Source organism: Rattus norvegicus, chromosome 18, assembly GCF_021556685.1.
Source record: "Rattus norvegicus strain SHRSP/BbbUtx chromosome 18, alternate assembly SHRSP_T2T, whole genome shotgun sequence".
NCBI classification, from domain to species: Eukaryota; Metazoa; Chordata; class Mammalia; order Rodentia; family Muridae; genus Rattus; species Rattus norvegicus.
The window spans coordinates 72,501,850-72,519,162 of NC_141551.1; the positions used below are offsets into that span (position 1 = coordinate 72,501,850).

The 17,313-nt window shown below is 43.5% G+C and overlaps 2 protein-coding genes and 1 long non-coding RNA gene across 5 annotated transcripts in view; 2 read left to right on the forward strand and 1 right to left on the reverse strand.

Annotated features, from left to right (window-relative positions):
* The first annotated feature begins 397 nt into the window (after positions 1–397).
* Ier3ip1 (immediate early response 3 interacting protein 1) lies at positions 398–11,486 on the forward strand. The gene is made up of 3 exons (NM_001414028.1): positions 398–547; positions 9,428–9,529; positions 10,362–11,486. Exons 1-3 carry the CDS (start codon positions 457–459, stop codon positions 10,415–10,417), a joined length of 249 nt encoding a protein of 82 aa, NP_001400957.1. The 5' UTR covers positions 398–456; the 3' UTR covers positions 10,418–11,486.
* Positions 8,782–13,686, reverse strand: LOC120098312 (uncharacterized). Of its 3 annotated transcripts, none has more exons than XR_015643075.1 (3): positions 13,643–13,686; positions 12,226–12,492; positions 8,782–9,735 (listed from the first exon to the last, which is right to left on the reverse strand). It is a non-coding gene; the product is annotated as an uncharacterized LOC120098312 (long non-coding RNA). The 3 variants fall into 3 exon arrangements; XR_015643074.1 differs by having other exon boundaries at positions 12,226–12,568; XR_015643076.1 differs by having other exon boundaries at positions 12,226–12,572.
* Positions 13,687–13,738: 52 nt separating this feature from the next.
* The window catches only part of Hdhd2 (haloacid dehalogenase-like hydrolase domain containing 2), a 31,962-nt gene continuing 28,387 nt past the window's right edge, over positions 13,739–17,313 (forward strand). The window contains 1 exon segment of the mRNA NM_001412497.1: positions 13,739–13,786. The gene's annotated coding sequence lies outside the window, so the exon portion shown is untranslated.

Consider the following 17,313-nt stretch of genomic DNA (forward strand, 5'->3'; position numbering starts at 1 on the left):
TCAGGATGTGAAATCTGAATACAGATTTTCCACATAGTTTTGGAAACTTGGGGCAGCGGAGCTCAACAGAAACACATTACAAGCCTCAATGTGGTTCAGTTCTTGCAGCCACAGTAAACAAAAAGGCAAAAGTAGGCAGAAAAAAAGTTAGAAAAACATTTCCTTCAACATGTAAAGAACATTTTTAAATTTCGCGATACTCTAGCTGTGTTTTCTTCAGCCCCTGTCTTTGGTGAATGACTACTGTATTAGGTTCCAAACTCCTTGGTCCCAAGCTCTGTGACTCCGCAAACTACTAAGTGCAAGGCGGGGCTATGCTGGCGGGGGCGGGGCTACTCTGTGAGCGCGTTTGGGGCCGGGCGGGCTTCCGTAGCTGGACGCGGGCGGTGGCGGCGCCACGTCCCGGTCGGTGTCCGGGAAAAAGTCAGTCAGGCCTGGGAACAGTTTGAAGTAACTATGGCCTTTACGTTGTACTCCCTGATGCAGGCGGCCCTGCTGTGCGTGAATGCCATCGCCGTGCTGCACGAGGAGCGCTTCCTCAAGAACAGTGAGTGCCCGGGCTGGGGTGAAGTGGGGCGGGCACTGGGATCCTGAGCGGCTAGAAGAGGGGCGTCCCTGCGTGGCCGGCTGGAGTGGATGTATGAGGTCTGGGGACCGTGGCGGAGGAACATGGACCCTTCTGCCCGCCTTGAATTTCGCTTAGTCATTTACTTGCATTTTCTTGTTACCGATTTTACAGACGGAGAAGCTGGCTTGTTGAGTTTTGATTGAAATACTGGGAGTGGAGGAGGAACATGGAGTGCTCGTTGTTGGAATGACTGATGGGAACAATGAATGGTGGAGAGCAGTAGAAATTGGTGGGAATTGGGTTGATGGGAACAGGAGGTAGCAGGGTCTCCAGTCATTCAATACGCACGCCCCATTGGGTGCCTACCAGTGTACCAAGGACTGGAATCAAAGAATACAAAAACAAAGACACGCACACGTTACGGTTTCTGCGACTTGGCAATCAAATCTTCACGCCAGCCTGGTCCAGTTGCTTCACGCTGTATAGGCAAAACAGACAGGCCTGCATGATGTTAGTGATTTGTTGAAGTCTTCCACCTGTGTCCTCAAACCCACAAGGCAGAAGGATGCGTTTTATTTATTACTTAGGAAGAGCCGAATACAAAAAACCGTACCAGACCTATGAACAGAGGCTGGTTACACCAATCATCTGTCCTTAAAATGGAGTTTAATTTAAGATGAGTAACAGATACGCTAAATATTCGAAAGATGTAGAGTGATATAAAGAAAAATGAGAATCTGAAACGACCTGGAGGAAATGAGTCCGACCTGAAGTCTGATATGTGAAGTATTAAGTAGGTGAAAGAAAAAGATTGGGAGAAGCCTTGCGTAGTGTCACCCTGGGATGAAAACCAAGGCAGGTGAAATAGTTGTGAACCAGGACATAGCCAAATTTATGTTACTGCGTCCTGTGGAGAAGAGATGGGAAAGGAAAGGGGTGGATTTGGAAAGGGCTGTCTCAGATAGGGAGGTAGAGGAGGATGACCCCTAATATTGAAAATAACCAGTAATTATGTCTTCGTGTGCAGGATTTGTTAGGTGTTCTGTGTGTGTGTGTGTGTGTGTGTGTGTGTGAGAGAGAGAGAGAGACAGAGACAGAGACAGAGAGAGACAGAGAGACAGAGAGCGAGTGCGCTTGAGGTCGCACCATAGAGCTCTGTGATAAAGTTACCATTTTTATCCCAGCTTTACAGGTAAGGAATCTAAAGCAGGAAGTGATAGGTGACTTGTAGGATCACATGGGCAGAAGGTGGCACAGTTGAGCATACTGACTCCAGAGTCCGGTTCTTTACCTCTGGACTAGGCAGAAAACTCTTCGTGATCATTCGATGGGTTGAAATGTGTTCTAACTCTGTGGTACCTGTGGCTGTTACCTTATTTAGAAACACTGTCTTCAAGAGTTTATAATTAAAATGAGCTCTTTGTAACTGGATTAGGTGATGGGCCTTAGATCTAATCATTGGGGTCCTTATAAGAAGAGTAAGACACAGAGGCATACAGACACACACTCCAGGAAGAAGAGAGTGGGATAACAGGCAGAGGTTGGAATGTCTTGGCTTCAAGCCAAGGAACCCAGGAACTCCAGCTACTGCCAGACAGATGTTATTGGAACTACAGGATTGCCCCTCAGTTTCCACAAGGGGTAGGTTCTGTTTGATTTTGGACTTGGCCTCCAAAACTGCAGGAAAGTGGTTTCTGTTGTGTTAAGCATTAGTTCATGTTGCTTTATTCAGTCAGTCCTAGGAGACTAATATAGACCAGAAAGCAAGACATGTTGTTGGAGAGGCTTGAAATTTTAAGGCCAAACTGAACTACAAAGTGAGCATCTTAGTGAGACCCTGTCTCAGAAAGCCAGAGGAAGGCTAGACATAAGCTCTTGGTAGAGTGTTTGCCTCCCGTGTAAGCCCTAGGTTTAGTCCCTGCTGTCCCCAGCCACACACAAAGAGCATGTTGGACCCTGGCAATGAGGGAGAAAAGACAAAGCCAAAAACTTCTCCTGGTTTTCTGACTTGAGCCACTGAGTGAAATATCTTTATGGAGTTTAAAAACAAAAACCTTGGAAGAGTATCAGATGACAGTGGTAGATCGGCAAGTAAAACGATGATGAAATAAATGTAGACACGCCCACTTTGAGATTGCTGTGGGCTGTGCAAATAGATATAGAACAGTTGATAGTTGTTTTAGGTACAGATAGCAAATGAAGCTGTGTGAGGAGATAAAATCACTGGGAAAAAGGCCACAGATCTCCTCCAGTCTGTAATGTTAGGCAGAGGTAGCACAGCTGGCAGGAAAACATAATGGACCAGTCAGAAAACCTAGACAGCGGCGTTTCATTAAAATGACAGTTTTGGCTGGGCAGTAAGTTGTGGCACATGGCTTTAGTCCCAGCACAGAGAGACATGAAAAGAGCTGTCACCTGGGTTTTGTTGCAGTTTTGTCTTTTGAAGGATGGTTCTGTTGGTGAATGGTTGTCAGTTGGCCGTATGGCTCAGTTGGTAGAGACAGTGTCTAGGGTGCAGAGAGCCCTGGCCTTGATTCCTAAGATAAAACTGGTCATGGTGGCATGTTCCTAGAGCCCAGCACTTGGTGAGAGCACAGGGTCAGACGTCATGGTCATCCTCAGCTGCTCAGGGAGTTGGAGGCTGGCTTTGGAGACCCTGTCTCAGGAACAACCGAAACCAAGCAAAAGAACTCCCCCCAAGCCCCAACCAAAAGCTGATTTTCAAAATAATAATAATAATGACCTTGTAAGAGCATATTAATTATAACAATGGCGGTTTTGAAGGAATAATTGAGTCTTGACCTATTATACCAAACCCCCAAGCCAGCTGGAAGAGCACAGAGGATCCAGGTGAGAATGGGGAAGTGTACCAGGCTGGCTGGTGAGAAGTCGAGCAGTCCTCTGAGGGGGGAGTGAGGATTATAGGAAAGACTCAGAGACATAGGTTAGAAATCAGGAGGCCTGCCCTGTCAGTACTGCAGCAGCTCCAGGCTAATGAATTCTTAGGCTTTATATACCTTACAGTATTCTGAGAAAGTCACAAGAAGATTCAGTGGCTGCCGTACATTCGATATCTGTACCCCTCCGAAGACCTCCCTATTCCTCCTTGTTCCTTCCTCCAAGTTAACAGAACATTTAGCCCCTCGCCTTGAGCTTGAAATGTATCCCCTCTTACTGGTCCATGTGTCAGCAGGCCAGTAGACCCTGGCCTGACTTGACTGTGCCTGACAGGCAGGCTTTCACAGAAGCAGGCAAGATGGCTCTCAACAGGGAAGCCAGACTTCTGAAAGAACACAAATTTTTCCTTAAAGAGCATACCAAGAGACATTATATATACTTAGGAAATTATTTTAAAATGTGAAAAAATGGGACTAGAGAGATGGCTCAGCAGTTAAGAGTACTGGCTGCTCTTCTAGAAGACCCAGATTCAATTCTCACTACCTACATGGTACTCACAAACAGGCGTAACCCCAGTTCCAAGAGATCTGATGCCCACTTCAAGCTCGCAAAGGCACCAGGCACACATGTGTTACATGGACATACACAAACAAAACATCCATACCATAAAAGTTTTTGTTTTTAAGGTAGAAAAACCTTTCCTTGAACCCAGGGCCTTGTGCTCACGAGGCATATGCCTTCCCACTGAACCACATCGGGATCTGGAAGCAGTACTCCTGATGGAGAGAGCTCCAGGCGGCTGTGGGTGTGAAGACCTTCCTAACTCACCGTCTATCACAGCAGCTGTGAGTGGTGGCAGTTATGAAAAATCAGATGCTTCTGATTCCTCCTGAGCGTGCACGCATCAACTGGAGAAGCATTTGTTTTGAGGGAACTCTTCAATCCCAGTAAAACAGAAGCAGTTAAAGGACCTGGGTTGGGGTCCCACCATGCACACTGTGGCTCACAGTGCCCTCTTCTGGCGTCTGCATGCATGGGGTACACATAAACCAAACAGGTAAACACACATACTCATACAAATAAAATACTTATAACTTTCTTATGAATATTTATGTAAAAAATCCACCAATGTATTAAAACACCATTCATCAAGATCAAGTGGGATTTCCTCAGAACTGCAAGAGTGGCTCAACATCCCATCATATTAGTAACAGAGTCCAATGGTCAATACAGTAGGAAAATCATTAGGACTCATCACGAAGCCTGGGGAAATAACTGGGTTGGTAGTGTTTGCTGCAAAAGTAAGAAGACGTGAGTTTAATCCCAGCACTTTTACTAAGGCCATGTTCTGGAGAGGCAGAGACAGGATGTGTCTGGGGCCTGCTGGGGTAGCTAGTCCAGTATAAACTGAAAACTACAGATTCAGTGAGAGAATCTGTCTCAAAAAATAAAGTGGGGCGTGATTTAGGAAGACACCTGATTTTAACCTGTAGCCTGTGCATACACATGTACATGCACACGAAAGCAAAAATATACTTATCAAACTAGAAATAAGAGGAAACACCTCAAGTAGCCATATATCACCTATGAAAATGTCCCGGCTAACATCACACTTACCAGAGAGTCTGAATGCTTTTCCCTAAGAATAAGACATGGAAGTCCTCTCCTCCTATTTCTGTTTGAGAGTGTGCTGGAGATTCTGGCCATGGACATTTGATAAGAGGCAAGAAATAAGAAATCTACGTTGTAAGGCAAAGGCATCTGTTTCAGATAATATGTTTTGGTGTATATAGAAAGTCCTGAAAAATCTTTAGGAAGCCAGGAGGCTAATAACAAGCTCAATACAGTGTGGGATACAGGAACACATGTAAGAAGCAGCTGTTGGGGGCTGGAGTGATGGCTAACTTGGTAAGCCTCCCATCACTTAATATGGTGTGGGACACATGAACACACGTAAGAAGCAGTTTTGGGGGCTAGAGTGATGGCTAACTTGGTAAGCCTCCTATCGAAGCCTGAGGACTTGAATTTGAATCCTTGTCATCCCACATAAGCGATGGGTGGGCTGGTGACTTGCCTGCAACCCTGGCACCCCAGAGGCAGGGACAAGGGATGCCTGGGCAAGCTTGCTGCTAGTATAGTCAGATCTGTGAGCTCGGGTTCAACCAGAGACTCACCCTAAGACATAAGTGCAGAGCTGTTAAGGCCGGCACATGACATGGCCTCTGGTCTCCATGCACACAGGTGCACGAACACGCACACAAACACACATCAGTTTCTTGAACCATACATTGAGAAGCCCTGTAGCAGTTAGAGGGAAACTGTGATAAGCATCTCTTTCCCTGGCCCTTCGAATGTCACGTTTGTGTTTGTGGAGCATCTGCACAGGTCGTATGCACTGTCTTCTGGTGACCCCTACTGATGCCTGGGCTTTGCTTGTTTTGTTGAAGAATAGCTTAGAAATGTTAGAAAATGTGGTTTTTTTTTCCTCTGGGATTTGCTACTTTCATATTAAAAATATGTATAAGGATCTTTTAAAAACAAGCATAATAAAAAGAGATTTCTAGGAGAGAGGGTTGCCAGCTCTCAAGCTTCTGGGGATTCTGGTTTCCATCTCCCATCTCACCATAGGAACACTAGCATTACAGATGTGTGTGCTCCTGCAGCTGTCTTTATGCGGGCGCTGGGGATTTGAACTCAGGTCTTTGTGGTTATACAGCAAATCTTTACCCAGGGAACCTTTCCGCAGCCCCTAAAACTGTTAAAAGATTTGTTCACCTTATAATTCATGTGTAATATAGTGTTACTCAGAAATTATGATCCTAGAATTCATAGTATCTTCAATAATAACTTGGTCTACTATAATTCAGTTCAATTCCACAGCCAAGAATTCAACTCGTCTTTGTTTTTCTAGATTAACTCAGTCCACTATAATTCAGTTCAGTTCGACAACCAGTTGCCGAGAGTACCCAAAGGCTGTGGTATGGGGGTGTGGAAACATGAGGCAGATGACTGGAATGGAGGCCCTGTCCTCCAGGAATTTGTGATAAGATGGGAAGTACTTGAAAACCCTAACCAATGAGAAGAGTCTACAATAGGTGGGGTTGGGGAGCAAAGAGAAGGAAGGTTTATCGTGACCAGGGCATATTAGGAAACCCCGATGTGACAGACCCAGATTGAAGCCAGCTTTAACAGTAGATGGTAATTGGCTGTGCCATTGCCCCTTAGTGTTTGTGGGGACCAGGTTCCAGTTCACATTAACTGCCAAGGGCCATGCAGGAGAAACGACAAACGGTTTTAGAACTCCTGGAACTCCAGGACGACACGTCCTGAGGATTTGATGCTGTTACGGAGCTCTACTTACTGCCCTCACTTCCCTCTTAATCCCTCTTAATTGTATGAAAATCTAAGGGGCTTCCAGTCCCGTACCGGGCAGATCTCTGGCATTCACAGTAATAGTGCTTGGTCTCTTCCAGGCATTGCTGCTGGGACAATTAATGATTCAATCACTGCCCTAGAGAAGAACTTAAGAGACAGATTGTCAACAGTGACCAGCACTCTTAGAAAACATTTGGAAAAATAAAATTGTTAGTGAAGCTAGGGTTGAGATGTTTTTGCTATTAGCTCTGATGTAGAAAAATCTCAGTGAACAATTTGAAGTTCAGAAAGGCACACTCATTAGTTGAGCTAGGGATCCTTTATGGTCAGGGAACAAGAACAATGGCAGCACTGGCTGACGTGAGTCTCACTGAGGCTGGACTGGTGATCGATTTCTTATACCCATTTTGCCCTCAGTTCCTGATATGATTTAATAAGAATTACTGATGATATGCATTCTGAGGTATAAAGTAGATATGACTGATTTTTATACAAAAGTTCAGGTTTGCAATTCTCTTAAGATTCTTATAAGATTACATTTAAAGATGAATAATAATTAATCCTTTCTCTGTAACTGCAAATTGCTGCCAGCCAGTAGGAAAAACTGGCTGAGAAAAAGCTCACACTTTGTTCATCTATAACAAGTTGCTTCATTACGAATATATGTGAGTTCTTGAGAATCATTTGTTTTCTTTACCTGTACTATGTAATGTTATTTCTTATAAAGGTATTGGGGACTACAGTGCTTTTTTATAGTCATTCACTAGAAGAAAACTAGAACATAACCATGTTGTAGTTTTATACTGCTTGAAAGATTTTGCTAGGATGTAAAACCATGGGAGGAAGAATAAAGTTGTTGGAACTATGTTCCTTCCACCCTCCCAAGTGTGTGTGTGTGCGTGCGTGTGTGTGTGTGTGTGTGTGTGTGTGTGTGTGTGTGTGTGTGTGTGTTTGTGTATGGGGGGGCAGGGAGGAAGGAATGTTTGGAGCCTGCTCGTTGGAACTTTATTCCATTCATCCACCAGGTATATGTGTATATGTACATATGTATATGTGTGAAATGCTTAGAGCCTGCTTGCTGGAGCTTTGCTCCACCCATTCTATGTGTCAATGTGTGACTGTCTATATGTATTTGTATGTATGTATGAAGTTATTGGAGTTTGCCTTTTACTTCATTTATGCAGTGTGTATGTATGTGGGTGTATGAATTTTCTCTTTTCTTTTCTTTCTCACTGGCCCCAAGGAGTTAAAAGATTGCAGAGTTTTTCATCGGCCAGAGGGAGTGCCAGCCCCAGTATATTAAGCTCTGTTCCTCAGAGAAAAGTTTACTGAGTAAAATCTCTAATCACTGGCTGCTATAAACAACAGCCCCCTCAGTATCTAGACCAACTCCCCACCATGGCTCTAAATACTGACTCCCATGGGCTGCTGCCTCAGTGTACCCACCCCATGGATGCCAAAGCTGATTATTGGTAATTAACCCATTACAGAATGGCAATTTAAGGGGTTTGCAGTCCAGTGAATGTCATCACCCAATTCTGAGATAGAAAGTCCTAACTAAGGGAAAATGTAAAGAGATTAAATTTAAGAGACATCTAACTTGACCGGCTGTGGTGAACAGCTGTGAAAGGCAAAAACATTAACACCCTTGAGGCTGAAGGGCTAGAAGCAGACCAGGCTTTGGGTGGTGGGGTGTCAACACTAAAGTCATGCCACAGCATGACAAAACTACAGACAGCCAATAAACCCAATAAACAGCCTATTAAGTAGTGTTTGGTTCTTTCATGTATAAGAGAGACTTGTTCTCAGTCTTCACGATTAGAGGTTAGCATGCCAGGAATTAATTAAACTCTGTAGTCATGTGAGAGTGGAAAGAGGACCTGAAGTAAGGACTCTTTAGACGAAGTGACAAACACTTTAAAGAACCAGCATACAATGGCTAAAACACCTATAAGATCTGTAATGGGGAAATGACAGGCACAGGGAGGTAAAGACTGGTTTACAGAGCACAGCTCAGAACGCAGAAATGAAGAACAATGAAAGAAAACCGTGTGTTCCGAAGGCCTCTAAATTGCACTTTAAAATTTGCCCACATATGCATTTTCATATGGATACTTTTAAATTGAATTATTCACCCTAGCATGATGCCTTTTTTTTTTTTTAAGTTCCAAATTGACAAAAGGTTCCTTTGATAATTTTGAAGAAGAAAAAAAAATCAGGTTGTAAGAGTTGCCATCCTTACTGAATTGAGCACCATGGAATCATTTGTAGATTTTATAAAATCATAGTGGAATGAAAAAATATGGTTGTTGCCACCATAAAAAGAAAAAACTAGGGGCTGGGGATTTAGCTCAGTGGTAGAGCGCTTACCTAGGAAGCGCAAGGCCCTGGGTTCGGTCCCCAGCTCCGAAAAAAAGAAAAAAAAAAAAAGAAAAAACTAATGAACTCAATGTCTTGATTTACTATGTAAGACTTTATACTTAGTATCTTCACAGGGCTCAGACTGATTTTTAAAAGATGGCTACTGAGGGAACAAGACAAGTACAGAATATATTTAACTCAGCTAAGCATGTTTATCTCGTGCAGTTGGCTGGGGAACAGACCAGGGCATTGGTGGATTCGGAGAGGAGCCAGGAATCAAATCTCAACTATTAAACCTTATTCGATCTGTAAGGACCGTGATGAGAGGTAAGAAGGACTTGGAGGGCATTGTGAGTCAGTCTGTGGTCGAATTGCAGACCACAGCATGGGAAAGGGCAAGCTGCCAGGTTCTCTGTGTGGTGGGAACTTAGACTTCTGTACCTGGATTTACTGCTTCAAAGTTGCTGGCCTCTTTCTTCCATTGTATCTTACTTCTAGGAAATGCAGTGTTACTGGTATACTCTGTGTGCTTCCTGTCAGGGTAGAAAAACAAGATGATGTCCTTAGTGTGTAGAAACTGTGATCTCTACCTTGTCGTGTAGAGTCATGAAGATTTTCCAAGAGTAAAATAAGGATCCTGTATGTGCCATTGTGTTGAAAAGTACTTGGGAGCAGCATTGCAATCAAGAAAGAGTTCAGACACCTTGTATTTAAATGATGGGATTAGAGACTTTTCATGTCTTAATCATAAATTAGAATCCAGTTAATTTATTCTTCTTGATGAAACTGCAGAACCGTCTTTGAACTGTATTTCTGATCAAGTGTGCAGCTGTATGGATCTGTCTCGTCCTCTTTGTTCCCAGAGCTGCACCAAAACCATCCAGTGATGCCTCCAGATGTGCAGTGGGGCAGGGCATGGTGGTCCAAACCTGCAGTCCCATCCCTTGGGCAGGGTACAGAGGCATCCCTGCAGGGTTCACCTCCATCCACCAAAAGAAAGCATCTTTGGTTTTATGATCGTGTATTTTTCTGTTACTAGTACTGTATGATGACGATGACATACTCTTACATACTTCTGTTCTCCTTAGAAGCCACTTATTGCTGTTTAATTTTTTTGGTTTTTTTATACTAACAAACTTTATTTTTTTTTTCTTTTTAGTGCCATTGATAATAGTAAACTCAATTACTATTGTATTGCTTTTGTTATTTGGCTGAACATCATTGGGAAATCAGAGACTCAGAAGAAGAAAAGCCCAGAAGTTCCTATTTTTGTTGTGACTGGAATATTGGAATATTCATGTTCCAGCAGGCTCATCTTGCAGTTGACAAAAAAATGTAAAGTTGACAATAAAACCAGAGTTTCTATCTATCTGATTTTTTTTTTCTAAATTGTAGTTGCACTTGTAGTTTTGGGACAAAAGATCAGCTCGTCAGAGGCAGGAGCACTCCAGGATTGGAGCACACTTGTTTTGGTTAAGATAGGTAAAGGCTATTAAAGGGCCCAGGACTGCTGCCTCTGCTTCATCCAATAAGGTTCTCTCATGATTCAGGGACGGGTTTTCTTCAAAGTTTTGGAATACTTTACCATTTAGGTACAACCTGAGAGTAATTAACTTCCTATTTAAAGTAACAGTTACAGCTAACTGACAAATTGGTATTTGGGTAATTTATTTTGAACTCTTTGGTTAACTAGAATATATCATTTCTACTATGAAGAACTTTATAAGTAACTACGGGGCAGTACCCTGATTTCAGAGAGAGTTCTAATTCTGTAAACCAGTTGTTTGGGAGCTGAGGTTTTAAGTTCTTTTTATGCCGTTGTTTACTAGTTGACCTGAACAGTGAGGCAGGACTGTTAACATATTCTCCTTGGTAGCAAGTCTTCCCTGTTTCACAAGGATTTGTTTATAAAATCGGTATAACTGTTAGTTGGCGAAATCAGCCAGAGTCACAAACCAACCTGCTCAAATGGCTGTTCATTGTGGAGCATTGGCCTCTCCAGGCATTCCTTGGTGCAGTAGCATGCCATAGGTATGAGCCTTAGTTTCTCATTCTGTTGTCAGTAGATCATTAATGCTAGGCAGCTTCGGTTTGTTTGTTTTGATGTCTTAGGCAAACCTTGTGGGGTTCTTTCCTCATCCTATAATACTGTTGTTCAGTTTTATATAGGAAGAGTTAAACTATGTGAGTATCATGTGAATGTCTGTTACAGTCATTTAGAGGGGTGGGATGGCGTCCTCTGTACCCGACCACTTTTATAAATAAAGCTGACTTTCCCACTTAAGCGTCTGATGTGCTCCTTTGTATAGCCCTGGCATTATGAATTTGTTGATCTCTGTTTTGTTCTTTACTGTAAAACTGCTGAGTAGAAACTTAATGTATATTCATATTCATAATCTATCTGTTTCTTCAGTGAATTCACTGAATTGTTGACATAAACCAAGGGGATCCTCGAGCAACTTTTAAGTTACTTCTAACTGGAGCAGGTATTGGTTATGTCTCAATTGGAGAGAGTGAATCTTTCATTCGGACTTAAGGGCTGTCAGCTGGACCAAAAAAAAATGCCCTCGAATCCTTGGCCCCTGTGAGGAGCTTAGTTCTAGGATGTTCCTCTGGCCTCAGAGCTAACAGACCAATCTTGGTAACTGACACCTCATTTTATTTTATTAAATTGTTGTAAACTATTCCGTACAAATTTAAGCCTCAAATCAGATCTTACAACGCAGTCAATTCAGGGTATTCCTGTTTCTACATACTGGGTCATACAATATTTTTAAAAAGAGACTTTGGTCCTACCCAATTGCTCATGTAAGACATAATAACACACCTTTCTATTAATTTAATTTGAAATACTGTTCAAGTCTTGTTAACAAAATGCTTGATACAAACTGACCCAGACCTGCCTGCCATAGGTTGCACCTTCAGACTGTAGGGTATTTGGCAATGATGTGGTATGGTTGTATCAGGGTTCTCTACAGGAACAGAGCCGATAGAATGAATGAGTATGTACATATGGGACTTACTAGAGTGGTTCACAGGCTGTGGTCCAGCTAGCCCAACAATGGCTGTCTGCCAATAGACAGTCCAAGAATCAGTCCACATGGGTGGCTCCCTGAGTCGGTCTTCAGTATATGCAGAATACCAAAGAAATGGGCTCTGATGCCAGCGGAGGGGTGGAATTGCTAGCAAGGCGAGGGTGAGCAGGCAAACAGTGCAAGCTTTCTTCTTCCATGTCCTTTCCATAGGCTGTCAGCGAAAGGTTTGGCCCAGACTAAAGGTGGGTCTTCCCGCTTCAAATGATTTAAGAAGAAAATTTCTCCATTAAGGTCTTCCATTCCAGGACAGTCAGGAGGTCACAGAGAAACCCTGTCTCAAAAGGGGAAGGGGAGGAAATCCTCATAGGTTTCCCCAGCAAGGGTTTTAGTTAATTCCAAGTGTAGTCAACTTGACAACCAAGAACAGCCACCAGAGTTGTATCTAAAGACAGGTCTTAGTCACTGTTCTACTGCTGTGAAGAGACACCATAACCAAGGCAACACTATTTTTTTTTTAAAGCATTTAATTGGGTGCTTGCTTGCAGTTTCAGAGGATCAGATGTATCATGGTGGGATTGTGGTAACACATAAGGTACCACGCATGGTGCTGGAGCACTATCTAAGAGCTTTACTTCCTGGTCTCCAGATGGTGAAAGACAAACCACTAGGCAGGCTTTTGAAACCTCAGAACTACCCAGCAGCGATACACTTCCCACAGCAAAAACACAACTAATCCCTTCCAAACAGTTCATCAACTGACAACTAAGCATTCAAACATGAGCCCGTATTCTCATTCAAGCCACCACAATATCTGTGGCGTGTTCCTGATGACTAGTGCTGGCATAGGGAAGTCAGGATGGCTGTTTCAGTCTTTTTGCTCGAAGCAGCTAGAGAGCCACTAGGTTCGATCTGCCAGCAGCTTGTTCCTGTTCTGCAGTGTCTTAACTGGTTATGCGTACAGTAAAAACTTTAATACACAATTTGATCTCAACAGACTTCAATAGTGCTTTAACACCACTTATCTGCCCTATGCCTCGAGGAGAAGTGGGTCTCCCTCATTGGTTTCAGTAACACTGCTGACTGCGGCATTGAGTAGAGAGAGTGTTAGATGGTGCTCTAATAGCTATGGTTGTGGGTCAGAATCAGCATCGATCTTACACAAAAGGTCTCAGGCCTGTAAACTGTATTCTGTCCCATCACACTGATGGGATGATTTCGTTGCCTGGAGTTAATGGGACCCAGAAGTAAAAGCCAAGGCTGGTTCAAGTAACGAAATTGGGGCATAGGGTGTCAAAGGATTACGAAGGCCTCTGAAGCGTCTCTGAAAAGGCAAGAAATGGGGAAGCGAAGCGGGGAAGAGGCAACGTTTGAGCGATGGCGCTTTGTTACAGAGATCTATACTGACCAACAGCAGAAGCATCCACAGCTCCGGAGGCACATCGGAGACCTGGACGCTGGGCGGGACTTCCGGTGCGTCAGGACTGCATCCGGGTTGGGAGGTGTGCTCGGCAGCGCGCGGGCCTTTCCAGAGGACAACGGGGCTGCGAGGGTGAGGAGGCGCGCGCAACCAAGAGGCGGAGGGCTTGGGGATGGCGGCCGCGCCCCTGCCGGAGGCGGCTTCTCGTGTGAACGGGTTGGGGAAACGCCTGCGCTTGCTTAGAGAATCGCACTTCACGGGCCGGGCCTCCCCTCTCCTGTGGTGACCGACCCTCTGCGGCGTGCGCACGCGCAGACTGTTCTCCCGTGGTCTGAGTGGGTGGTTTCTGTGAGGTCCGCACATCTACGGTCCTGCCCTGTATAATGTGGACGCCAGCCTCCCCAGACCCTGGAACTGGAGTTAGGGCAAAATGCAGAAGCCGTCCTCGAGAAGTGGAAGTCATTGCAGTTGAGTTTTAAAAAAAGAGGTCCTTGGTTTTAAGTCTTCCCAACTCAGAGCTAAATGCATGAGTTTAGTTGATTCAAATGTCTCCTTAGCACGTCCACAGAGGAAAAGGCAACTGGCCCTCCCATGTACAGAGCTCTACAGTTTGGTGGGAAAGGCAAGCAGATGGGACAAGGGTGGTAGGCTTTACACTGGTGACGCTCAGATGCAGAAAAAAAGTTGATTAACCAGAGGAAATGGTATCTTAGACAGGGCACTGGAGGAGGTGGCCAGAGTGGAGGAGGGTGGAGAAGGATAGGGGCAGTTTCACACAGCGCCCATGAGGGAAGCAGAAGTCTTTAGACTGAGCAAGCTGCCAAGATTGTAGTTGTGAGAGTTAGACCTGTTGGAAGAGGTGGAGGACACCACTGTCCATTGTTAATATGGTGTGAAGGTATGGGAAAGACATTAGGAGAATGGCTGAATGAATAATAGTATTTGTTGATGAACACAGTGGTTTCCCAAAATGCCGGGAACTGTACAGAGAAGGAACACAGTTTTAATCCCGAGCATCTAGGTGGCACAAAAATCTCGAAGCTTCCATGAGAATGATTTCTTTGAGATATGAAGGTTTATCAGATTTACACAAGTTTCTAAAATTATGTGCCACAAATACCTTTGCTTTGATGTTTGCTCGAATCCCCAACCCTTGCATTGTATTTATCTTGATTGTTTTTTATAGCCCGAATCACATAGTTATGTACTCTCTGCTCCTCTTCAACCTCAGACACAGAAACCCTTCCTTTCAAGTGCGAAACACTTGTTCATGGTATTTAATACTCAGCAATGAAGAAACTGGCTAAGCAGCTAAACACCTTCCGAGCTCATGTGGGCAGGTTCAAACCCAGGCATGATTACCTTCCTTTGTTCTACTCAACTGCGGCTTCTGCGTTCCAGGAAATAATCTCGAACTAGACTCGCAGACAGTCAGAAAGGAGGCTTGTGGTTTTCTGACAGTAGGTAGGAGGTAATTTTAAAACTGAGAAAGTTTTTTTTTTTTAAGATTTATTCATTTATTATATATAAGTACACTGTAGCTGTCTTCAGACACACCAGAAGAGGGCATCAGATCTCTTTACAGATGGTTGTGAGCCACCATGTGGTTGCTGGGAATTGAACTCATGACCTCTGGAAGAGCAGTCAGTGCTCTTAACCGCTGAGCCATCTCTCCAGCTCAAGAAAGTTTTAAAGATAAAAGCTATACTGAAAACCATAGGTGGTAGGACTGGCTGGATTTAGCATCTGGACTGCTGGGAGCTATCAGGTAAAGACTGAACTGCCCTCAGTGATTTTTTTTTTGTGGGGGAGGGCAGCTGTACCGAGTGTTTGAATCAGTTCTGCTTGGTATAAAAGTAAATGTGCTTTTCTTCTTTGCACTGAACAGTTCCCATTAGCTATTTATGGTTTTTCTTTGCTTGGTTTTTTTTCCCCCTCTTTGTTTGGTTTGGTTGGTTTGGTTGGTTTGTGCCCCCGGCCGGAAGTCTGCCTCAGACATTCAGCTGTTTGCGACTCTTCCAAGAGAAATTAGTGTATAATTTGTTCAATCTGGGGGTAATGGTCGGTGTTTGTTCCAAATTAGAATAGCACTGTGGACTCCCTTTGAAGCCCTTATTCTTTCTTTCCAGGTTAATACTCATTTATTGTTGGGGTCCAAGAATTGCCTCACAAACCACAAGGACACTGATCTCAGGCAGATAGGGGTTGTTTATTGAGCAGATGCCCCAGGTCTGGTCAGCCAGGGCCATGGTCCAGGGTCTAAAACTGAACCATGACCTTGAGTTAAAATTCTGCGGAGTTCTTAAACCTAAAATGCACAAACATCTATGCCATGTTAATTCCACCAATCAGGATGTAGGGATAGGGCACTCCTTAGGAACACGTCTTTGTTGTACACTTATCCTGCTCCCATTGCTTGGGGTGTTCATTGTCTGGTAGTCATCTCTTAACTTGTAAAGCAAGATGTCAGTTACCCACATATATTTCTTTTTCTGCCAAGAAGGGTGTCATTTCCCAAGGAGGTCTTGGGAACTTAAACCTTACTAAACTACTACTCGAAATGAAAGTCTTATTCTAAATAGTTTCTTATATACCATAAAAGCTTATACATAGGTGCAGGAAGTGCCATTGGGTGGTTGGCTCGGGTCCAAGGTTTTTGTGGGTAAATATATAAAATAGTTTTATTGACTTCTATCATGATTGGTTCCCAAGGGCATAGAACATGAAAATACTTAATCAATCTTGGCATTAGAAAGTTTCCTTATAATGGCAGGTTAGACAGGAAACATTTACCTAGGCCTTAACTGTCCATCTATGTCTTAATATTTTATCTAGGTTCTAATTTTGTCCTTCATGTCTGCATACATACATTGGGTGTATCTACCCACCCAATCAACTGCAGATCAGAACTACTCCAGAAAAGCCAGACGCAGTGGTAGGCACCAGCAGTGCCATCACTCAGGAGACAGATTCACGAGTACAAGGCCAGCTTGGGCTGGCTAAATTCTAAAAGTACCAGAAAGGAAGGAAAAAGGGAGAGGGGGAGTGAGGTTAGGAAATATTCTAAAGGAGAAATAAAATTTTGTTTATACTAAGCAATATGAAGTTCTTGTCATTATTCCCTAAAGGATCCAGTATAACAACTGTACAGCATTTGCACTGTTTTAAGTGCCCTATTGAAAGATGATTTCAGTTATCTAGTAGGAAGGGAATGGCTGTGTTCTAGTACTGTACTGCTTCAGAAAAAGGACTTTCGGACTTTGGCATCTCTAGGGGCTGTTGGTACCAAGCCCATGTATACAAGGTGTTCCTTTTGTCATATATTGGTTTGTGGTGCAGCTAACAGGAATTATAAAGAAAAGAGGGAACCTGACAGATAGGACCAAGGCTTAATAGGGCTCTCTGAAGAAGTGAATATGTTAAAGTTTAACTGGAATATCTAAGTTCTGTTTTCCTTTCCTCACACATGTGTGAAGCTCCAAAAAAAAAAGCAAGGTATGTCCTATGAAAATGATTTTTGTAATGTAGGCTTTTAAATCACGGTTACACCTTCGGGTGTTTCTGGAGGAATTAACATCAGTACTTTTTATAATTATTCCCTGGCACTAACTGGACAGTTATTTAAGGACCATTCTTCCTGGTGATGTTTTTTCTAGTCT